Source organism: Neodiprion lecontei, chromosome 1, assembly GCF_021901455.1.
Source record: "Neodiprion lecontei isolate iyNeoLeco1 chromosome 1, iyNeoLeco1.1, whole genome shotgun sequence".
NCBI classification, from domain to species: Eukaryota; Metazoa; Arthropoda; class Insecta; order Hymenoptera; family Diprionidae; genus Neodiprion; species Neodiprion lecontei.
The window spans coordinates 1767911-1793006 of NC_060260.1; the positions used below are offsets into that span (position 1 = coordinate 1767911).

Consider the following 25096-nt stretch of genomic DNA (forward strand, 5'->3'; position numbering starts at 1 on the left):
AAAAGGAAGAGTCGAGGCCGAGGGTGAGTGCGGGAATTCGAGACGGAATCTTCACCTGGCAGACTAATGACGCCGACGGTCCAGAAGACCTCGAGCCTGCAGAGCATCACGTCGCGATTCTTAGCGGCTAGGAATTCGCTGAAGTAGGGAAAGACGATGCTGGTGGCCCCGATGATCCTGCGAGAAAAGGAACAATTTTTACAATCCATAGGGTCTTCCTCTCTTTCGTTTGCTGTCGTGTTTCCTGTCTGTGGCTCACCCGAAACCGTTGAAGAATCGGAAGAAGAGGAAGAGGGGGAAAGACTGGGCGACACTCGACGACAGAGCAGCCATCGAATCCATCAGCAAGGCTGCTATCAAGCCCCATTTACGACCCACAGCGTCGGCTATGTTTCCCCAAATGTAGGAGCCCACAACCATGCCTGAAAATAGTCGAATTTCGGTGCTGAAGTCTGATTTCGAATAATTTTTCTCTCTACGGTGTATGCGGAATTTCAAACAGGCGATCAGGATGCTCAGGGCATCTAACGAGAAAGGTAACACAGGTTTCATTTCTTTTGCGATATGTTATGGCATACTAAAAACTAAGCGACGCGTAGTTTTTTTTTTTTTTTTCCTTTATCCGTCGTTAAACACTTTGAAGATTTTGTGAAACCACTCTTCAAAGTGAGATACGTCAAGAGGCGATTTGGCAGTTTCACCCACAAGAACATAACATTTTTTAATCAATCCAACTGGAAAAGTTTTCTCATGACGAGAAGTGAAGAATGTAATTTTTTCAAGTAGAAAAAAAAGAACTGCCAAATCGCCCCTTGACATGTCTTACTTCGGAGGGCGGTTTCACCCCCTTAGAGTGTTTCATGGCAGATAAGAAAAAAGAAAATGCTTATCGCTTAGTTTTTGGTCTACTGTAACATGTTACAAAAGAAGTCAAATCGGATACTCTCGTTACAAGTATCGAGGTGTTCTCATTCACTCACCTACGAGGGGCGTCGCGTTGAGCCGCCCCTTGTCGGCAGAAGTCAGCTTGAAATCGCATTCCGCGGACGGAAGTACGAAGGAAAGGGTCGTCGTCCCGATCGCACATGCGGCGTAAATCGTACCGCAAACGGCCAGCAAGAGTCCTTGATATTTTCCATAACCTGGTAACGGACGAGAGAAATTTTATCGCGGAATGAAAAGGTACGAAAGACAAGAAAATAAAAAGCAGTGAATTGTTTTTGAAATTGATGAAGAAAGTTGGTCAATTTTTTTAACTCACCAACTTGAGCTATCGCGTTCTCAAAGTCGTATCCTTTCTCTGTAATAATATCGAAACGCGATTAGTATAGTTGCAAGCTTCGAGTATTTTCTGTCAGAAGGAGAAAAAGAAATCTATGCGCCTGAAAACTGAACAGTTGAGAGAAGAAATTTAGAAAAATGATGAAAAAACTCGCGTAACTTCGTACCGAGTCTTAATTTCATATCACTTGGAGAATGTTATTTAATGTTGAAATGTCCGCGTTCCTGTTATATCGTTATTTCCTTATTGCGGATTCTCCGAAAGTAGAACAACCGACACGAAACGTCCTTCTTGGTGGTCAAGAGGTAACTGATGTTCGAACATCTATCATTAGCTACTAATGAGCATCCACTAATGCGGTCGGGGACAAGAGCAGAGTCTTGTCACCGAGGACGAAATTCACTTCGTTATGCCCACCTGCCAGCTTCTACGCAAACCCTAAGACCTCTTATCGCCATTTTTCATCGTGAAACTCGCCTCCCGAAATCTCGACCGACGTTTGCGACAAACAGATTATTTACGGTCCGGTCGATTATTACGATATACTTCCGCTATCAGCTGCCAATAACTGGCCTTCCTCACTGATCAGTTTTTACAGAAAAAATGACAATCGAGGTAGCCGTAAATTAATCATCAAATAAATTAACTTCAATTCTCCGCAACGTATGTTCCTCTCTATTCGAGGCTTATTTTCTGGAACTAATTTTTGCCAACGATCCTCGAGTCCCTGATTCGCAATATTTAAACTGGCGAATGAAAACTCGCAATGGAATATTTCACTCTCCGTAATTTTCGTCGTCTGTTATACTAAAAATGTACTTGTTGGAATTTGACTAAAAATACACACAAGCCTTAGATACGTAACAAATGCGATTAGTTAAACGAGAGTTTTATTTTTTAGACGAGTATTCGCAAGATTATTTCTATATCAGAATTATGCGCCGGTCAAAACGTGTTAAATAATCCTGTCACGTTTCACTTCATTGGATATATTTACGACCAATTGATCAAGCGCGATTCCAGCCCAATATCGCGTAATATTTACGGCGCGTAATACCCTCGAGTGTGTAACATAACGCATATACGGTGGGAATATTTTATCGGATTATGAAATGACAAGGTGAATTATACGTGACTGTGTCGAACACATCGTATACGAGGGATGCACCGCACGTGCGCTGAGCGAAAATAAAAAAGAATCTTTGACACGTGCTCATACGTCTGATGATGCATTGCGCATATCGAAACTAATTTTTACCCGATGTTTTTCATTTTGTGACTTTTCAATCTTGGAAGAGACTGACCGATTTTTCCTACGCATCAAATCGAATTTTAACTACGACAGAGGAAAGAAAAAACATCACAAATCAACGAACAATCACGAATGAATAGAAATCACTTACACCGTAGAAATGATTAACGGATTATGATTCTTCACAAATTTGACGTGCTTGTTCTGTTTATTTATTATAACTGGAAACTGAAATCAAATTTTTCAAACAGAAAATGGAATTGGGATCATTCAAGCAGATTCTGTTTTGGTGTTCTCTGGACACGGATGACGTTTCGTCGCGTCAACCTTATGAAATTCAATCTCGTGACTCAAACTAGCGTAGCTCGTGGGTACAGAAGGCACGTGATGGCGTCCGACAACATGAAAGATAATAATCAACGAACTATTCGACTGTCGTGTGGATGACGAAACTTTGAAACGGCTGTCAAGTCGAAGATCAGGTCGACCTTATCCCGCGATCATCTTGATATTCGCGGTATATATTTCACCTTGTCAGGTCAGTATGCGCAAGCTCAGATAGGAGAACTCGCATGGAGCTTAAAAAATGCGAACAATTATTATCGTCGTTTTTCGCCATGCTCGTATATCTGGCGAGCTCTCAGTCAGTGTCAGAATAATCAGGCAAATCCAATCTGTTTCGGTCTGCTAACCGCAAAGCTTCCTAATCCCGCTTATCTCCGACGAGAAACACCACATAATCCGTCTGTTTATTACTTGAATCATGGTCGCGGTGCTAACGATTTTCATCGGCTCTAAAACAACCGATTTCTGCAAGCTTTTCGCGAAGCAGATTCGCAAGGAATGCTTCTCGGTATTGAAAAAACGCTCTTTCATCGTCTCAAGATTTATTGCTGAAGACAGAAAAGTAACATGCGATTCCGTTCAGCGGCCGTGGCTGATGATCGAGAAACGTGTGCGGCGCTATTCCAACTTTCACGTCGTTATCTTCGTCCGCCGCCGACGCCGCGTTCGTTTCCGAAAGCACTTTGTCGATCCACGAAAAATTCTGCTCCGACGAACCGAGGACTTCTTGGTAAATCCGGGTCGGCTGGACGCGGTGAAACAGCTCGTTAACGACGAGAAATAAACAACGAGGAAAACGTGAACATTGCGGAGAGGGAAAAAAACGACGAAAAAAAAGAAGAGATAAGAAAAATAAGAAAAATAAGTAGATTTCAATCGCGTCGTCACCATGATGTCCGAAACCGGAGGAAGTTCCTCCGCGTAGGGCGGCAGCTTGTCGAAGGGCTCGGTAAGGTTTCCGCTCTGCATAACGAGGAGGAGAAGCCACATGTACTCGTTGCGGATGATCATTGCGTCGACGTCATCGCGGGGTACCCTTTGTAGTTTTTCAAGCCACATGTGAATCTGGGCCCTCTCTGTAAAATCAATCATACAAAATCCACGATCAATCGATCACCGACCGGTAATTACGTCTAGCGGGTGGGCCGTTTCGAAACTATAAATCCTGACTTCTTCACCTTCCGTAGAATATTACGAGTCGATTGGTTCGAACCAGGGGAGGAAATCCCATGGGTCATACTTTTTTTCTACTCATCTCCCGGAGTTTGTTATTTTGCAAAAAATATTTCACATTCGTGTTATCGTAACTGCAAAGGCTTGCAGGTAACGAATTTTTGCATCAGGTATGAACGAGGGTATCGCGTAATATAAGTGCACTTGCAGCGTAGCGATATACGATGACAATATAGGTATAATAAGGTAAAAAGAATAAAACTGACAAACAAGTAAAAGTTTGTTTGAACAACTGCGACGATTTGTGCTTCGTTGTAATTGATTAACGTTACCGAGAAATGTTGTGCGATAATTATCGATAACATTGAACGCGGCCTATTTTGAGAGGCTCGAAGATCCGCCGGGGAAAAAAATCATAGTCGACGCGATGATCGAGGCTTCTGCGAATTGGTTAAACACTTACTTGCCTTACCTTTCAACGCTATGATATCGGTGAATAGCAGCGACAAATTTATACCATCCGTTGGTATGAAACCCGCTGCGTTGAGAAAATTCTACAACTCATTGCGGGTGCGATAAAAGCATCGATAAAGTTGGGCGTAGCGATTGTGTCGAAGAATTTCAAAATTAAGTTTCAAGAATGATCATTTTTGTAGGAGAATAGTAGGGTCGTACCTTCTTGTGCAAATAGCTGAACCAAAGCCCGAGCCAACATGCTGTTGTACGAAAAATTGTCATTCAGCGCTTCGATTTCCTTGTTATCGTTTTCCATGATTTTCGAATGAAACTGTCGGCGAGAAACTAAACCGAACAAAGGATGCGGCGAATTTATGTGACTCGCGAAATGACTGAAAAATTAGCAAAAATATCGTTAAATTTATTGAAGTCAATTTAAACGAATCATCTGGTCATCCGTATAAAAGCCGAACATTTGACGTTAAACGGCAATCGAATAACGGCGAACGTCAGAGAAGAAGAAAATATCACACAGGCTTTTCTGGAAATTATAAATCGCTACTTCGAAGTCGATTATCGATAGAATGATTCTATCATATTGTTCAATTGCAGGCAATTTCATACATACTTACGTATTTCGTTGACTGCAATCAGGCGCACCTAAATTATTTTTCTTCACCTACCTCAGGGTGGCTCATTTTTTAACTTTTTCTTTTTCTAAGGTGCAAGGGCAATTGTTGAACAAAAACTGTCGTGAAACTTGGAGGAGGTAGGAAAATATTTAGACGTCGCTATACTAATTATTGTAATATTTTTGATTCATTTTTACGTCTACACCTTGAGGATTTGTATATTAAATATTTTCCTACCTCCTCCAGGTTTTACGAGAGTTTTTTTTTTCAATATTTGTCATAAATTTTTCGAGTAGCACTTAAAAAAAAAAAGTTTTAAATCGAATTATCACAAACCGCGCTTGCAATAATTCAGCGTTAATTACTTATACGATCAACTGGTAATTTCTCCCGTTACACGTAAAAACAATACGTCAATACACGCTACAGTATTATGCACGGGTAAAACCCGCGCGATTAATAATAATGAATTGTTCTCCGAATAACTTAAGTATAGTAATACGATCGTAGTTCGCTATTTTCCCCCATTACACTTCTCCAAACATGTACTTTTGAACGTACGTAAACGTTTCACAAACGTTGGGTGTAATTCGACGGAAAAGATATCCTACGTACATAACAGGAAAAACTGTTTGCACCTCTCCAATCAATTCTAGTTTCTATCGATTCGATTTCAAAAAAATTATTGCTCATTTATTGGAAAAAATGAATACCTATGTATAAGTGGAATGATTAATATTCTCTCGGAAAGTACGCATCGTGGGATTTTTATTTTATTTTCGTTTCCGTTTATCTTCACCGAGATACGAAGCACGACGTGGCTATCAGCTTCGTGAAAATGCGTTAAAATAAAGGCGAAGAACGAACGAAAGACGACTTGCAGGAAAGTCAATCTAATTTCAAGGCGTGGAAAGTTCAAGCGTTCGTTTCTATCTCGTATGCGGTACGCGCGTGTGAATGATCAACGCGTATCGACCTTATCCTCCTCGAGAAGAACGGTATTGTAAAGTCGGCATCGGTATCAGCTACCCTGTTCCAATTTATCTATCATCCACGAGCGAGGGTCTCCACGGGTTACGACCGAGTCGAGAAAACAGGGCTATCTATTTGTACGGCAGAAAACAAGAAACACGCTTCTTGCGAAAGCTTGGAACACTGTGAACCTTGAGTTCGTCGATCACTCTTCGAAGATCAGCTGTGCACTCGGAAAAATACTAAAGTTTTACAATTCAATTTTCGAATTCGCCATAAAATGGAAGTAAGACTTTTTCTGTAACGAATCAGCAATGAAGTCGAAAATCTGCGGAGCTTACAAACAAGGTGGCTCAAATCTTCCGATCACGCAAACATGCGGACCATCGGCAATGGGTCAAGTGCAATCGTTTCAGTCTGCGAGATTGTTGTATTTTGAAAATTAGTTTTTTCAAAGTGAAGCCGTAAAGCAGATGACGGCGAACGTCGTCGTCGCATGACGAGTGTTCGTTAACAACGTTCACGTATTGGCAGACTCCGGACTGACTCGATCGGTGACCCGTGACCGAAGACGAGCCTTGTCAGTTTTGCAGCAACAACTAAACCGCGTCGTATTGTAACAACATCGGTTTGTTGATAATATTCTGCTTTTGCGATGGTCGGGGCTCTTCGTTAGTCGAATGCGAGTCATCGCGGAGTTCAACGGAGGAAAGGGAAGATTAGGCGAAGAGAGATGAACGGCTGCATCTGCTAGTCCACCACCGACTTGCCGCATCCGGTGTGCACGTCGAACTTCTATAAAGACTCACGACGCGACTCAGAGCTTTCAATATTCACCCGCGACTTCGGAGGAATAATCGTTGTCCATTGATTCTTCGCAGTAGCTTCGTACCGGAAGCAGATTAGACTCCACTTCTGTTATCCGCAGGTGAGTCGCCTGAGATTTTTCACACAAACATCCGTCCAACTTCGTACAAGACGTTTTCACTTCGGTGGTGGAATTTCCATACGAACCAATTGCACCAAAATTTTCACGGATCGGTTCGAAACCGAAGAATTTTCCATTCGTTACTACGTTAATGCTGGGGTTTAAAATTTGAAAATCAAATCAATTTACCAAAAACGGATCTGTAAGATTCAAACTTTCAAAAACCAAAGGTGTGTTACGAAAATGAAAACCACAGTTGCGAATATCACCGAAATTTTCTACAATAATTCTAAATTTCAACCTGATCTTATATTTTGGTGTCTTTTGATTTATTTTTGCTTCTAAACCGAAAAACACGACTGGATAGAATTTTGCTTGAATTGGCATATCGTATCATCGAGTTTATATTGCATCTTCTTATTACCAGTCTATTAGTGAGAAAATTTATTTTTAACATTGTTTTGTCGAGCCAAATTGAGAGGCGTCGTAAGTTTATGCAGGATTGCAGGCCGGCATAAAAGGACGTGACGATGAAACTAACACGTGCAGTGTGTTCGTTATTTTCCAATCGCCGAAATGAAATCCTAAATTCCCCAATTAATTAATTCGATCTCCTCGAACCGACCCGACGATTTATCCTGCTATTTGTACATTTACATTTTCTCCCCTGCCTGCTTGCAATTTTTCCCGCGGATTCTCGTCCTCTTGTATAGTCTATATAATACTATAACCGTTCAGCGTCCACCTTTTCACTCAAGTTAAGCATTAAAATAAAGGATATTTTTTAAAAATGGCTGCCATCGACAATTTCCTCGATCGAAACATTTGCGCCTTGTAGAAAGTCGCATACGAATGACCCGTGCAAAATTTCTCACCTGCAGTATTTTCACGTCCCGTATAAGCTCGGATTCACGAACGTAACTGTTCCAAAATATTCGTGGAAAATTTTAATGAAATTCCTTACCTCGTTACCATATCTCGATGTCACACCAGTTTTCAGCTTGTTTTGACATTCCCGTGATTATATGCGTATTAAACAATGCGTATTCACAAGGTTGAAATGTGTGCGATATAGCTATAGGATACAAAGATAAAATTGCGTGGCAATTAATTGTACTTGGTTGAAATGTGTCATCCGAAACCGCTAGAGAAAAAAAAAAAAGAAAAAAAAAAAAAAAAAACAGTAACTTGACTCTGCGAGCCGCAAATTTGCAATAATTTCTTCGGTGGTAAAACCGTCATTCAACGGTTATTAGAGCCGATCAATTGCTGACGTATCGATTACGAAAGTAACCTATAGTCAATATCGGTACACATATAACAAGTAAAAATGTATTATCCCATCGCTTTTCTTTCTTTTCGCAAATTTTTCTTCGCTTCTTGCATCTCCTCTATTGTATTCCATTTTTATTCTAGTACAAGCGGCCATGCGATATATTTTTACATACAACACGGTCCACTTCCTCGGCGAACATTCGCGTACAACACACACACACACGCCTAAGTGCACAAACGGTTAAACTTCGCACACGTACAGGCATATATGCGCATATTGTTCGCGCTGAGACGACAAAGTAGTCGGACTTCACGCACACTTAAATATTTTGCGCTCGCTACTCGGTTCACACCGATGAACACAGCCAAGACCAGTCGGTGTTCACGCTCGAATCACGTGCTCGTCTAACCGGATGGCCAAAGGAACTCTTAAGCCCGGTTTACGCCACGTTTGTTTCAATCTTACTATATTTTTTGCATCCATTCATTCATCAATCGTCATTCATTAATTTATTCGTTCGGTCGCATTTTCAACGCTCGCGAATAGCAGATTTTGTTGTTTCTTCCGAGTCCCGATGGTAAATAAATATCAATTATTATCCAACTTGCAACTGAATTTTCGATAAGCACGGCTAGTCTCGAGTACGTATTTTTATTTACATATCTGTTTACGTCCGCAATCGCGGTTGTTTAATAACCAACAATATTTGCTGTCTGCGATAAGCTTGCAAGTTCGAATTTACTGCATCCGACTGCTGCTGAAATCTCGTTTTTCCACCGCGCTTACACCTGCTTCGGAATTCGCACTTGTCGACGGTTGATCGTTCGGCGACTCGACACAGGTGAACGACTGTAACTGATAAGAGGATAAATACGGAGTCTGCGTGTATCGCGACTTGCGCATACGGAAGCTCTTCGCGTATGGAAGCCTCTGGAGCTTTCGTGGCGCGGCGGCGCGAACAGAAAAGCTGCGAATGGAACAGAAACAGGAAATTCCGGGTGGGTGACAGTTTTCCGCGAGCCATATTGAATGAGAATAGAGAAAAAGTCATTTCTCGCGTTTTTGCGACAGGGTGAAAAGAAAATTACTACTCAAATAATAATCACTGCAATCATTGTAAACGGCTAACTCCTACGATCGTTGAAGTTACATAATAATTCCCTGCGGAGTCTCGAGATCAGGAATTGGAGGAATCATGAAGGTTGCATCGGATCTCCCGTTCGACATCGGAATTCAACCCCAATCCCATGAAAAGTTGAAATTTCAAATAGGTGAGAGAGAGAGAGAGAGAGAGAGAGAGAGAGAGAGAGAATAGAATAGAATAGAACAAATTTTATTATACTAGGGTAGTGAACCCAGAAGAGAGTGAGGGCTGAATGCTGATTTTCGCCAACTCGATATTTCGTACTTTTTTTCCTCCTCATTCCATTTATTGTTACACAAACGCGTATGTGGAACGTCCACTTGCAGCGCGTATCTTGACGTGCATTCATTGATCACGTGCATCTGCGCCATTGTTTGTTGTATAATTAATACGTGCACGCGGATGAAGAGGAGGAAAAAAATTGCATCATTACCCATCCTTTAGACAATTTCGATCGCGCGTCTCTTACACTCGGCTAATTATTACAAGTCGTATATTACCACCTTGAGAAAATTTTATTATTAAATTGAAAAAAACAAAGAACATTTTTTTACGTTATACAATCCACGATTCGCGCCGGGTAATATATAATCGACAGCGAAAATTGGCTCGATTTTTCTTCAAGGGTCAACAAGGGTTCAGTTGAACTATAACCGGACTGCTCGTTTGATCAATATTTTTGCACGTCGACGAGTACGCGCAGTGTGAATGACCGCAAAAATTTGCGTGTAGAGCCGTTAATTTGACGTTGAAAACAAAGTATTATTGCTTCGTTAAAACCGCCGCGTGTATTTAGATCTCACGTTATTTTTCTCGTTATTAAGTTGAATCAGTACCTCGACGATTATTTTTTTATTCCATTTATCGCTGCAGATGTGCAACTGCAAAGGCTTCGAGACTGCAGTTTTATTTGACGGGACGATCGTATTTTTGTTTGTTAAACATTTATTTGCACATAGAGCGAGGACGATTATTACTATATCGTTTCGTTATCGCGGCGTTACGCATTCATCGCACACTCCTAAATGCACACGTTGTGCATCGATGCGTCTCTCGGTAAACACAACAATACTTGCATGCACTCGGAGTATGAATAAGCCTCTTTTTATCACTCTTTCGTTTTGTAATTCGTGTTTTCTCTGTCTCGAGAGTCCGCGGATTTTATCGCACGCCTTGTGTTAAAACGCAATTACAATTCGCAACGCACACATTCGCTAATCTCTTTATTACACCCGCGTCTTATTGCGAATCCATTCTTCGTGTCCTTCGATCTCTTCGTGCGCATGCGCGTTTTATATTTTCACAAGTAGGACAGAAGAGATCGATGCACGTGCAATTCAGCACCCCAAATTATGTATTATATATATATATAATTATATATTCTTTAGACGCGTGTTATTCTTTGCAGATTAGGTGATACAAGACGGTTAAAAAACCGTGATTAAAGTGTCCTTTTCTTCTTTTGCACGTATAACAAAACACACAAACAATAATATATAATAAATATCGTAAAGTGCATTCGCAGTGACTTCTGAAAGTCAAAGCAGACAACAGATACCGAGGAAGAAATATATTAAAAGTAACTTGAAACTACCAAGGTTGTTCAGGAAATTGTTATCATACGCAAACGCGTCGCAAAAACTGACAAGTAAAAGAAAAAAAAAAAAACGCTGACGATAGAATTTGCAGAATACATAGCTGGGGCGTTTCGGAATTTCGCGACAATTTTTAAACCTCAACTGGTTTCATTTTCACGCATCGCGGATAATATTTTTGGAAGCAAAACAGTGCCCCAGGTCAAAAACAACTCGAGTCGTGCCACGCCTCCGGAACGGTGCGTGCGTAGTCTGCTATTTTTAGTTGATAAATAAAGCGTATGTTGTGAATAAGTTATAGGGTAAACGTGGGAATAGGAATGACGCAAGAAGCAGTATATATCGATATATAGAGCTAGACGACGGTTCGTCGGCGATAAGCCTTGAATCTCTGATTGAGTAACCGTTTAGCTTGGTGCCTCGGATGCGTGATACGCGCGTGTGTGTGTAACTATACGTGTATAAGAGGCATGCGTGGGGCGGTAAATCCCCGATATTTGGCTTCGCTCTGATCGATTAATTCACACTGCTCCATGTGCAGCTAGCGCTGTCCTCAAAACTTCGACTAATTGTAAGAATAGCTAAAAATAATCGGTTATTTTTTCCCGATTAATCGAGTATAATCGATCATTTTTCAAACTCGATTATTTTTCCTCGATTCGTTTGAAAGAATCCAAGCTTTTCGAACCATCGATAGTACGCATAGAACTAAACGCACTCTACGTTTTTGACTGTCTACGCATAACGATTTCGGACTGTGCGAAACCGTTTTTTTGCGAAATAAAACACATCGGTTTAGCCTATGCGAAACTTAATTCCAGCGTTTCGTTGAAATCGGAAATTTTTTTTTAGCAATAATCCAAAGTGGATAGCTTTAATTTGTTTGCGATTTTTGAGGTCAAGAAGAAAAAAACTTCCAGAGCATCGTGGAGAATTTTTTTTTTCAAAGTCGTTGGTGCATTTTAGATTTCGGAAAACTGACGAATATCAAATCGACGGAGATTAGAGCTTTGATTGAAATACTCATTACTCACTCCGCAACTCAAGTCACTCGGCTAAGTATAACTTACCGGTAAATTCGTTATTCGACACGCGTATAACGCTGTGCGAAAGACCCGCTGCGTCCTGCTGCAGCGGAGTGACCAGCCGGCTTTTGCAGAGCGGTGCACGTGGACACCGAGTGATAGAATGTTTTTATCGTTTCGCAAATAAAGAGAGAAAGAAAGGAAGAAAAAAAGAAAGAACGATCCGCTGCACAGGCAGGTAGTGCTGGTGGTGGTGGGAATTCGCAGACACGCTTCACGTTCTTCGCAAATGTGCACATGCCGATACGCACGCACAAATACTAACGCAATCCGCGAGGTATGTGAATAGAAGTAAAAGCTCGAGACGCGCCCTCTGCTCTTGCATATGGCGCGTTCCTCGTAAATTATTCAGCCTACTCAGTTTATGGTCGGAAAGGGAAAATTCTTTCGAAGGTAGACGAAAGGTGACGGTAAAAAAAAGTTCGCGGTTGTTTTCGCTGGCGACTTTTTGCGTCGGGTAAACTTGACATTTTCAAAAAACGTCGTTTTCGGTCCAAAAAGTTATTCGAGTAACCGATAGGAATTACATTGCATGCTGCGCACCGAGTTATACAGGTTGTACATTTTGTGTCGACATTTAATGCATTGCTGAAAAAGTCTCAACTCGAAGCCGATATTCGGAGTTAAGGATATGGAAAACGTGACAGAGAGAGAGAGCGCGAGAGAGAGAGAGAGAGAGAGTACGATTATCAAGTAGTACCAAAAGCTGGTTAAAAATGAATAAAATTGTTGAGGAAAATGAGGGTGAGACGTGAAATCGGGCCAATTGACAGAGAACGCGGTATACATTGGCGTTCGCAATGGCGTCGCAGAGCCGAAAGGGGAATCGCACGGTAGTAGGTAAGCCGAATCTCCACTTCACGCCGACGTTTACGGCAAGTTGGACGTGGATCCGTTACGTCTTGTCGGGCTGAGGAGGAGAAGTTTACAAGCGAAGCTTCCGATCGGTGATTAATTTTCGATCCGGAAGGTGAATGCGACAATATTCTAGTCGAAGCGTTAAATTTTCAACCCTTGGACTTTTATCACGCGAGTATAACGTTGCGCGTGCACCGACTGTGATAATTCGGATCCTCGCTGCGTAGTTGAGAGTGATACCAAGTACCAAAGCCCGAAACTACTGACTTTTGCGATTACCGTAATCAACCTATACGAACCAAGTTGACGACCGGACCACCACTGTGATTTTCCTGGGAAATGATACTGGCCCCAAACGACAGCGATCGTTGGGCGTACGCCATGTACGGGATAGAAAAGCCCATGGAGCGGATTTCCGGTACGTTAATAGCTGATTTTAGTATCTGGATTCGTCTGGCGGCGAAATGATTATAATTAATTTTGTGTAAACAAACGATTTCCCATCAAACCGCGGGTCTGCTGCGGTTATTATTACGTCGGTGCTGTTCTTGTTATCATTATCGTCGTCGTGACAATTGTGTCGGCGCGTAACGCGTGTTGAGGTAGTCTTACGACCGATCACCGTGCACAAACGTTGTACGTCCTTCGCGATATTGCATCGCTCCGAAAGAAGCCAGCTATAGGCTGTATCTCAAGGTTATTTTAGCTGTCACAGCCTCGTAATTTTTAAAAACTGCGTAATTGAGATCGGCCAAAATCGTATATAAGTCAGGTCATGTTCAAGTTTCTTTATTACACTTGTGTCTTCTCCTAGTACAGATCTACCGCATAATTATGACGTGGCCTTGCGATACACCAGAGGAGACAAATATTTTTCATTCGAATCGAGCGTTGCGGGCGATCGAGATACTCTGCACAACGCAATCGTTACATGTGTAATGATAGTTATCATCGGGCTTTTCGTACGAAGAAGTCACTCGCTCCGAATCTGTCCGAGACATCGATCTAACCGACAAAATAAAACGCGTTAAACTAACTCAAGACGAAATGCCGAGGTCCGTCAATCGCATCGTGAGACAAAAACATTTCAGCATTCGGTACCTGATCCGACCGCTGTTGATGACTGTGGTGATTTAATATCTCTGTTCGTAACTTAGAGAAGATCTCCGTTATCGGTCCGTACCCCCCTTTCCCTGCGCTTGCATATATCCGATAATCCACCAAATATCAGTAACCCCTTCCCCTCTCCACCCCCTCACCCTACTACCTCAGCTGTGTTTTTACGATTTGAAGCTATCTTTTCAACACCGACCGGCAATGAAACTTCCCGAATAAGTTTATCTGATATCGAATTCTGCTCTCCGCCTCGCCTGTCTTCTTAATCTTTCGGCGTTACTATTGCACACATTTATTTATCTTTCGTAATAGCTCACGACTTGCGTGTGCATTACACACTTGCGACGATTCGTATACGCGTTGCACGCGTTATACCGATTACACGCACACCATCATACGTGTAGAGTGCGACAAGTCGAGGTGGTATTTTTCCATCAGCAATCGCATTTGCGAGAGCCGCGCCATATATGTACGTACGTGCGTGATGCATCACGGTGTGTGTACGTAAACTGAGGTTCAAACACTTTTTTGCTTTCATTTTTTTATTCTCGTTATTCGTGCTCGGTTTTATCTTTACTCTTGGATCCGTTTTTCTTTTTTCCTTTTTTTCCGCTCATTCCGTTCCCTCTTTTTACCCCTTTCGACCTCCGCGAGCTTTCAATTCTATTTGCGTAGGTTCGTCGAGGTCGATAAATATTTTTACGCTATTCGATATTGTTAAGTTCTTCGGATCCTGGGACCGATTTACGCTTGGTTTAGACCGGGCAAAGATTAACTGTCGCTTTCTAGGCACTTGGGAATAACCGAAGACAAAAATAAGAACGACGACACAACAACAACAGATTTTCATCCATACTTTAGATATGACTCGTACACTTACTTGCCTTGGTCAACGAATGCCAGAGCTGCAACAGATTTGTTTACCATCTCTCACCGCCGATAAGTTTACTTCACGTGTATAATACTCTTCACTGCAAGTTTCTTTTTTTAAATAAACTCCACTCCACCATTGCGCACTCAAAAACTGCGTCCTGCGATCTATCGACGATTCACAGCTTCGCTTCACAATTTATTAATAACAATAAACAAAAAAAATAAACACTCTCACAGTCGGTCGTTGACAACGATCGTTTCACAGCGTAGACGTGAAAATTTACCGCGCGTGGAAACTTTACTGCACTATTGCAAGCATACGACAAAGTCTGGTGAAAATTCCGCGAGCAATAAGATGAGACTGTTTTCCTTCTGTTTCACAGCAAAAGGAGTCATGGCCGGGTCTGTAGCGACCCTGGCCGTTCTATGGATATCGCTTCAAGGGATGGGCTTCGTCGCTCAGCCGAGCACGATAGACGCTTCGAGACTGCCGATTTCCATGCAGAACTACCTCTCGTTCTCTGCCGGTGAGTACGATGTTTATTATTGTCGGACCTACTTTCCAAACATCGATCTCACTGCTTGCCAGAACCGTTGAGCTAATCCATCGGCTTTGTTTACTCCCGATTCTCCAAAATAAAAGGCTTCCCGTCACTTACGCGCCGAGATGAACTGAGGATGAACTCTCGAAGATTCCTTGGCGGCAGCTCGTTTCCGGTTATCGGTCCCGAGGCGATCAATTCGTCGATTGATTTCGCGGAAATGCTCGTCGACCAAATGGCGAGACTCGAGGCGAACATCGCCGGCGCTGGAATATCCTTTTCTAACGACTCTCCGACCCATGGTCAGTACGCGCATTGGTACCCGACGATGGAAGCTCACAAGAAGAGCGTCAGCGCCCTGGTCGTCGTCAAGGCGTCGTCTTACCTGGCCCAGAACAACTGCCAGAGGTAAAAGAAAAAAAAAAAAAAAATAAGAAAAGTCTATAACTTGGAACGAGCCGGTTCGTAACTGTCGAATGAATTTCTCGATCGCGGATCAATGAACGGTGGTCGTTTTGTCATCAGGTCTGGATTTAGGAACGAAAGGTGCGCGCGGTTCATATCGACTTTGAAAATGGAGGACACGGTTATCGGAAGGAACTGCGCCAATGAGCACAGAATTGATTGCGACGGTGGTTCGAGGTACAGGACGATCGACGGTACCTGCAACAATTTGGATAATCCTAGATGGGGAAGCGTCATGACCGCCTATTCGAGGATCCTATTTCCAAACTACGCCGATGGTGAGAATACGCTGTTTGTTACCAGGGGGAAAAAAACTAGCGAATTCGAGAGGAAGAATCGATATATCCCAGATACCCCGTTCCGTAGATTCGTTGATTAATTTCACTCGAGTACGATGCAAGAATTCAGTCGTTACATTCATTATTGCTCTGCATCGGAATACGACGTTATAAAATTTTTACGTTTCACATTATTGTCTACGAGTGTTTCACATTATACATGTGACACGTGTGACAACGACGAACTATACAGAGCTGTATACATTCAGAGATTAACGTCGTATTGTTTATAGTCGAGAAACGACATGTTTGTTTGTGCTGATTCAATCCGTCATGCGAACGTGAAACTTTTAGAGGCATTGGATTAGATGCTTAAATTTCATTAAATTCATTTTGTCAACATCTCCGTCTCGATAACAATGTGTTTGTATTGCGTTGCTTTTATTCCTTCTACATAGATACTGCTATATCACACTGTGCAATAATAACCCAAGACTTTGAATTTACAGCAGCTAGCCATCCTCCCTCTTTTACCCTGAGATAATTTTGCTACGTCACCTTCTAGGCGTAACGATATCAGCTTTGTTATTTTCCACGTTTGAAAGAAGAAGATATCGCGCATAAACACATCTTTGCTAGTTCGGATAACAACACAACCGCGTGCCATCGTCATTTTTTCCGAAATCAGCATTTATTAAATCAGTTGACGTCTGACTTCGTATTCTTTATCATCGAATGGGTTTTGTCATATTGTTTACTCGGGCAGACGCGACATATACACATTCATGTTCTTCACTGGAATATGTGAAACACGGTGTAAATACCAGTGCTGTGCGATTAATCGGACAATCGGCAGTTTCGATTAATCTTTGTTTCGATTGATTAAGTTTTTCGATTAATCTTTTTTCTGAGTATAGTTGGTACAGTTCGAACATGGTGAATGAGTCGCGAGTCATATACCGATGGACTTGCAGAATTAATACGAGGAAAAACGATAGATCAAAACCGTCGATTGATCGCGCGGTACTGGTAAATAGGTTCCCGCTATTCGTATAACAGCCATTATCACCACCAACACCACCGTCATCGTCATTATCATTATCGTTATCATTGACACTGTTTCGCTCACCTGTTTATGCAAGCGTTTCGCTGCATTATCTACCCTGGCTGGAAGTACAATCTAGAGACGAACGACGTTCTGTTACAAAGATTGGTTACCTCAAAAATATACATACACATATATGTATATATATATATATATATTCTGTGATTTGCATTACAGCCGCGTTGTGCGAATAAAAGGCACAGATATGGCATTAGAATATGCTACGTGAATATAGCTGTGATTATTCACTGGCTACTATAGGTGACCCGGTTTGGAGATTCTATCCAGCAATAGCGAAGTGTATGTAACAAAATTCGGATATACCTTTAATACCTACTGTATTATCATATGTATTATACATATTTATTTACATAGATATTATAACTATTTAACGTCCTTTTAATATCACGTTGTCGAAACTCGATTACGCGGTTCTGCATTTAACTTTATACTTTTATAAGTTAGGGCGGGTTGTGAGTTTGGCTAAAGCGATCCGAGGGAGATGTTTTTCAATTTTCTTGGTGCAGTTATAATTCAACGACACTGCAGCTTTTTATAACAAGAAACCCTTATTACTGCTTTCGCTCTACTCGTGGCTTTCATCGATCATTTGTTCAAGGACTTGGCACGTCTTTTCACAATCGATATCGACGGAAACTGATCTCCTCTACACCTGCGTGTAAATTCTACCCATAATCTCTTCGCGTCTGAACGTGTATTCGAATTTCATTGGATTTGGAAATCAGTGCAACGGATCGTCGATTTCGAGTCTGATCAGATTTAAAATATGGATATCTCAGAGCGTTCTTGCAACACGAGAGCTTGATCCTTACATTTCACACGGGCGAGTTTAGGCGTGACGTATATACGTAACAGTGCCACATATTGAGCTCTGCTCTCGCGGTGCAAAAACGATCCTCAAATCGGAGTGTGGACGCTAAGCATAACTCAGCTCAAAACGAGGCGTGATAATTGCCCTGCAAAATACTTGTTCCTAAATTCGTCGTGTCAAGTTTTCTAAATCTTATTCCGATTTGAGTAAGTTAAACGTTAGTACCTAGCACCGTACCTCTGCAATCTTGACCTCCTGCACTAATTCTCGTTCGGGGTTCAGGTATCCAAGCGCTAAGACGCCCCGAGCGCAGAGGAAAGGAATTGCCCGGTCCAAGATCCGTCAGTACGTCGATCTCGCCAAGCGACAACCAGGAAACCGACTCGACAAAAACGCTCGCCGTTATGCAGTGGACTCAGTTTGTCGCGAACGACGTTTCCCACACCCCGATGCGCAAGATGGGTAAGTCGGCTTCGAGTCGCTTAATTAAGCGTTCCAAAAATCGAGCAGACCTGACCGCGAACTTTTCATCCCCCTCTTCCAGTCACAAACAACAAACCCATAACATGCTGCCGGTCGAATGGATTCTTCCTGGCACCGCGTCACACGCATCCGGACTGCGCGCCGATTTCCATACCCGACAACGATCCCGTTTATGGCAAGGAACGGATCCGCTGCATGAATTACGTCCGTTCGATGCCGACCGTCAGGCCAGACTGCAGCTTTGGACCGACCGAGCAGGTTTGTCAAAATTAATCTTCGACTCGGACGTCAAGTCCTTTTGTGTGCTGCGACTGACCTCGACTCCTTCTTTCTTAAGGTGAATCAAGTGACCCACTTCTTGGACGGCTCGACGGTTTACGGTTCCACGTCGAAAACCGCTCGGGAACTCCGCGCCTTCAGTGACGGGCTTCTTCGAGTAAGCCTCAAAAACGGAAGCGAATATTTACCCACAGCTGTTTCGGAGCCTGCTTCTTTGTGTCGCGACAACGGTTGCTACGCGGCAGGCAAGTTTAACTCCAATTTTAAAGAGGTTTACAAGTTTACTTAACCAGACGAGTTTCCGGTTATCACGTCTTTATTCATCTTCTTTTTCTCCGAAATCAGGCGACTTCAGAGTGAACCACGTACCTCACCTGGCAGTGATGCACACGATTTGGCTTCGCGAGCATAACAGAATTGCCAGGGAATTGGCGAGGCTGAACCCGATTTGGTCCGACGAGATTATCTTCCAGGAGGCTCGTCGCGTTGTCATCGCCGAAATTCAGCACATCACGTACAACGAATGGCTGCCGGTCATCCTTGGAACGAATCAGACTCGATACGGACATCTGTTTCCCGTCACTGCCAACAGAGCTTCACAGCTCTACGATAGCCGGGAAAATCCGTCCATTACCAACGAAGCTGCGACAGCTGTTTTCCGTTTTATGAATTCCCTGGTCCAGGGAAAGCTGCGGTAAGTGTCCGGCACGAGTATAAGTTCCTCTTCCAGATTCTTGACTGTCCGATGAAAACTCAGCACAAACTGCACTTTTCCTTTTACACGCAGAATGCACGACGAGGCTCGCAGTGTTACTGGCTCCCTGAAGCTGCACGAGCACTTCGGCAAGTCAAAAGTCATCGAGGATGCTGGTTTTCTCGACAGTCTGATTCGTGGACTAACCACCCAGAACTCCCAAAAAATGGATGTCAAACTTGTGTCAGACGTAAGTGTGAAACAGACAAGAATCTATGAGCGTTTATTCGGCGTTGGTTCCACTGGCTGACGTTCGCCATTCGCAAATTTCAGATGACCCAAAAGCTGCACAAAACCCACGGCAATCTCGGTCTGGACTCGATGAGTCTGGACATCCAACGAGGCCGAGACCACGGAATTCCAGGCTACAATCACTACCGCGAGCACTGTGGCCTGTCACTGGCGTCAACTTTTGACGAATTCCTTGACACGATACCAATCGAGGTGACGCATTACGTAGTTATAACGAAACAAACCGATTAGTCGCGAACTTTCGCTCGATGCTGCGATGTTCGGTAATCGGCTCCGACGAATGACGAATGCTGATACTTTCAACCGCGTATCGTTGTTAACAAAGACTGCTTTGACAGGTGGTCGAAAAGCTCAGTATGCTGTACAACCACCCTAACGACGTCGACCTCGTCGTCGGCGGCATGGCGGAGCGGCCCAGTCACGGGGGTCTTTTGGGCCCAACCTTGAGCTGCCTCGTTTCCGAGCAATTCGACACTATTCGTCGGTCCGATCGTTTCTTCTACAACTCGGCGTCGCCGCCTCACCCATTCACCGGAGGTTAGTGATTGATCCGAGAAATTCCAACCGATTTATCATTCCTCGTTAATTAATTCTACCTTGCACTCTGCTCTACTTACAGACCAATTACACGCTCTCCGCAATGTTTCCTTGGCTCGTATATTCTGCGAAAACGGTGACAACATCGCCAGCATGCAGCCTCACGTTTTCCTCAAGCTTCAGCTTGGGTGAGTTGAACATAACACGAGTTTCCTCCGTTTCTTTCTGTAATTCGGAAATTTGTAGTTCAGTGCGTATTTACATTTTTGCTCTTCTTTCCTTTCCGAACAATTGTAGAAACGAGCTGGCGCCATGCGACGATTACGAAGCCATTCCAACCGTCGACCTATTTGCCTGGGCCGAGAAGGCCAAGGCTTACCGTTGAATGTCTAGCTGATTGACTGGTCACAATATCTGGATGGGGCGTCTTGGGGAGATTTTTCGGAGTGCGTTCCCACTCAAGGGGCATTCCGTTAATGAATGTACGAGCAACTGATCCCGCGTCAGGAGGACGGAGTCGCTCTCCGGGGCGCCGTGTGCAGTGGAGGTGTGTCCGAAACGATTATCACCACACGATTACCGCCACGCGTGTGGTTATACGAATGTAGAAGTCACACGAGCTGCGATCACGGCTGAGATCAAGAAGAAAGCAATTAGCTGATGAATACGATGATAAATACGTGACTAGTCGATCGATTAGCAATCCGAGGGGGTTCTCTCTTATCGTCTCGGTCTTCAGAGGACCAAAAACGACAACGTACGATACGTACTTCGATGATATGAAAGAAGGAAGAAATCAATTGTTATATCTTTTTTTTTTTTTTTTGTTTTAATTTTTTGCTTCTACTCCTAAACGAAGTACGACTAACGTACTTATATAGGTTTTACCTAAATTAGATACGGAGGATAGATCGAATATCGTTTTATTTTTATTTTTTATATCGTAATTCAGTTTGGGTTATAGTTTTAAGAATTTTAAAAACACACGCGTATACGCGAGGGAATTTTCAACGTAATTAGTATTTACGTACGTCCTTGTACATGAGACTGAGGTTAATTCTCTGCAGAGGTGTACAAAAATCCTCAAAGTAGATTCTGCTGTCGGAGAGACTGTTCTTAATAATTGACAATATTCCGTGGCAGTTGAAGGTCGTCTTACTTGTTGTTAAAAATATTCGAACTTTGTACATTGTCGGCGGTTTTTTCGGGGAACGCATTTTTTTCGATGTTGCCGTAATTATTGTTCTCCTCGCTGTTTAATTTGGCCGTGTTTTTATTTTAACTACTGTGCATTTATATCGAACACGCGCGCAGATGAAAATCAAGGAACAATTACCAAATGTTAAAATATATGTTTCGAACAATCAATGATCAATTTTCTTACGTCTCGTCACGCTAGTCTACGGAGACAATATATCGACTGACTAGATGATAAATTTATTAAATCATTATTATACTACAAATAGTTCACCAGACTTATTACTCCCATAATACTTAATGCGCATTACTTATACACGTTCATAATTCGAAACATACATCAAACGGCAACTGAAGTCGTTGTTGTTACTTTACCCAGTTTTTTTCTACACGTATAAAATAAATTTAATATGATTAAGAATCATATTTTAAAGAGTGTATCTTTTTTCCCCGAGTCTAATTCCCCACTAAAAATTCACCATATAATTCTTTAACATTATTTCAACAGCGTTTGGCCTCTCGCTGCATCGCGGGATTGATTTAGTTTGGTAAATTTAACCTATGAGAATATTAGTTATAAGTTATAGCGAATTTTACTGCAACTTCTTGTCTTATATTAGAGGTGAAAGAATGAAAAAGAACGAAGATACATAATCGTTCCAGCAATCCATATTAATTACCGAATACTAAATGTTTAATAACTTTTGAGTGCGATGTAATCGAGCTTGAAGTATTGGAAAATTCATTAGAGTCGTTAAATTTTCTCTGCTTCTGATTCACGCGTGAAGCCTCCCGTTTCAGTAGGATGAATTTTTTATTTTACATTTAATATCCCCGTGGATCGGAACGTGACAAAATACGCCAGTAGTAAGCAAGTCTATCGTTGGTGGTAACGTTGCATAAATATCGAAGAAAATGATTTTACCACATAAAATATATTGCGTGGGTAAAATTATGAGAGAAAAATAAATATGAATGCAGAATAAAAATGACTCCACAAATGAAACGAAATATTGTGCAAGTATTACGGTTTCGAGGCGTCACGTGTAGCATATATCATATAAATTATATATTATAAATTAGAACACTGCAATTATACGCTCGAATTACTATTATCCGTACGTATACATAGTATTATATGCCTGTAATTACCTGCAATTCTGAACTATACCATGTACACCCATAATGTGTGTGCATGGATGCATTACGTGGACGAAGCGTGTATCATTAATCGCGTACGTATGCGAGTTACATAACTCATTGACTAGAGCTGCAGACAAATTGCTATTTATCATTGGCTGTGCAACAGGTGACACCAACTTACATATACGCATATACATGGTATGCATGTACGTACATATACATACAACACTTATTCGCCTTGCGAATTGTACGCATGCAGGAGTACATGTTTCACAATATGAATTCCTTCGTACTTACTTACAATTAACTAGGAGCTATTTGGCTCAAGGCAGAACGTCAACTGCGCGAATTCGAGGAAGCTAATTTGCAAATTGTGGAATACGAAGAGCGGCGATTCGCTGAGGGATTTATCGCCCGGATTGATTCACGCCTGCCGAAAGGAAGCGAAGATCCGAGAGAGTAAAAAGGAATTCGAAAACTGGAACGATGAATGCGAGCATAGTTCTCATTCGCGGGATTGGCAAGCCGTAGAGCGTCATTAGCGCGACGACTGAAAGACTCGGTCCGCGGTTTAATTTCCAGCTGCAATTATGACGAGATGGAGCGTCGAATCACGAAAAGTTCGTTAATCGTCACGGCTGGTATAATGATTGGTGATGGGTTCGTGACAGCTCCGCGAGGGTTACGAGCCGTCGTCTTTGCCGGGCAATCAAACTCGGATGAAGAAATTTCGTAGTGAACTGAACAAATTGACCAATGTTGCAATTACCACAAGACTTGTCATATATCGAGTGAGTAGTCAAGTTTTCTAGATGCCAGATTTTCTCTCAATTCCAGCAACGTTTAAGGATGTGAGTCTCGTCGACAATATTGAATACTTTGTGATGAGATAAAAATCGGATAAAAATTATCTACAACAAAGAGGATAAGAAAATTAAATTTGAATAATAATAATGCCTGAGAGTTATCAAAAATTGTTTAAACAAAACATTGTTAAACAAGTTTGTAGGGAATATTTTTTTTGTCACGTGAAATGAATTCGCTGATTTTTCCGAATACACGTGAATTTTTCAAAAACTTTCTCATAATTTTGAAATTTCCGTATTCGAAAATTTGCAACTTTGAATAATGGAAAAAGAAAATCTTGAATTTTGGATATGTTTACGTATCAACGTTGTACGTTACAAATAAGAAGTTTCCAGGGCATTAACGAATTGTTTCGTAAGTACAGGCTTTACAAATTTTCGGAAACGAAAATTTCAAAATAATGAGAAAATCCTTTAAAAATTCACATCTATTCGGAAAAATCAACGAATTCATTAGACATGCCAACAAAAAAACAACATCTCTCAAAACATTCAACAACTTTTGGCCATTCTTATTATTATAAAAATTTAATTTTCTCATCATCTTTATCGTCATTGATTTTTTCCAATTTTTAACTCATCGTAAAGTATCGATATTGCGGACGAGGCTCACTTTTGGTCGAGAACGTACACCGGTACATCCTTAAACACCACGGTACAAACGAAACGTTTCGTCCGATTCGATCGGTCGTAAATCCGCGAAACATGTCGATAAGGATGAGTTTTAGCGGATGGAAACTCGTCGACGGTGTTCGAGTTGGCACGCTACCGAGACTGATTGTGAATCGATCGGCGATTGACGTAACCCGATCCCGTAATTGATAGACGCAGGTGAACCGGCTGAATCAGCAACTCGACTACCGGAGGCTGGCACTCCTCTCCGGATCACGGGACCGTCGGTGTAGCTCTTGCATTCTCTCGTTCTCTCGACGCCCAGAGAGTACGCTTTGTCTAATTGTCAGACCAGTTCTGTTTCTCATGGCTAAGGGACCTTGGCTCGAGATTCATTATGCCGCTGGGTTATTCACGTCCGTATAGAACGAACGTGTTACACGCAGCCGTGACGGCTTTTCGATATTATGTATCGCTGGATGAATTAGGAGGTCGAGTGAATAGGAGTTGGCGCTAATTGTAAGAAACGAAAGACAACGGATGGATAATATTGGGGAGATGGAAATCTCAAGAGGTGTTCTTGATACGACATTTCGCGAGCGTTCGTCGCCTCGCCATTCTTTCTTTTTGGCAATGTTATTGATTTTGATCAATGGTCCCACTCGTTTGGCATATTAAACGAACCGGACCTCGGCCCAATTACCTCAGGGCTAAACGAGCCCGTGATAAGGGTTTTTTAATATTCCGTTCTGCGTCAATTACGG

General features: G+C 42.2%; 2 protein-coding genes across 5 annotated transcripts in view; one reads left to right on the top strand and one right to left on the bottom strand.

The window, feature by feature from the left end:
- LOC107227372 (synaptic vesicle glycoprotein 2C) overlaps positions 1-24518 on the bottom strand; it is a 27743-nt gene extending 3225 nt beyond the window's left edge. Inside the window, exons 1-6 of one of the 3 annotated variants that reach the window (XM_046737990.1) lie at positions 24334-24518; positions 14999-15174; positions 1262-1300; positions 981-1142; positions 260-422; positions 56-177 (exon numbers count right to left, since the gene is read on the bottom strand). In XM_046737990.1, the coding sequence (XP_046593946.1) occupies positions 56-177; positions 260-422; positions 981-1142; positions 1262-1300; positions 14999-15041 (529 nt within the window). In that variant the 5' untranslated portion in view covers positions 15042-15174; positions 24334-24518. Of the gene's footprint in view, positions 1-55; positions 178-259; positions 423-980; positions 1143-1261; positions 1301-1448; positions 1663-14994; positions 15372-24333 lie in introns of those variants that run through there. The other 2 variants (XM_046738001.1, XM_015668494.2) reach the window with 2 other exon arrangements.
- On the top strand, positions 9330-22137 carry LOC107227370 (peroxidase). 2 transcript variants are annotated; one of them, XM_015668491.2, is made up of 13 exons: positions 9330-9587; positions 15371-15514; positions 15631-15937; positions 16055-16272; positions 18492-18671; positions 18754-18950; positions 19030-19216; positions 19317-19665; positions 19759-19915; positions 19999-20169; positions 20316-20514; positions 20597-20702; positions 20812-22137. In XM_015668491.2, the coding sequence occupies exons 1-13, from the start codon at positions 9512-9514 to the stop codon at positions 20897-20899; spliced, it is 2379 nt and encodes a 792-aa protein (XP_015523977.1). In that variant the 5' UTR covers positions 9330-9511; the 3' UTR covers positions 20900-22137. The 2 variants fall into 2 exon arrangements, with proteins under 2 accessions (XP_015523977.1, XP_015523976.1); XM_015668490.2 differs by lacking the exon at positions 9330-9587 and adding an exon at positions 12999-13416.
- Positions 24519-25096: the final 578 nt, after the last annotated feature.

What these genes read in the sequence shown, in the direction of transcription:
- LOC107227370 (XM_015668490.2), top strand. Translation starts at nt 13,338, where the DNA reads ATGATACTGGCCCCAAACGACAGCGATCGTTGGGCGTACGCCATGTAC. An exon ending in CACCCCGATGCGCAAGATGG is followed by an intron (nt 18,672 to 18,753) that starts GTAAGTCGGCTT and finishes CCCCTCTTCCAG; the next exon opens with TCACAAACAACAAACCCATA. An exon ending in CTGGTCCAGGGAAAGCTGCG is followed by an intron (nt 19,666 to 19,758) that starts GTAAGTGTCCGG and finishes TTTTACACGCAG; the next exon opens with AATGCACGACGAGGCTCGCA.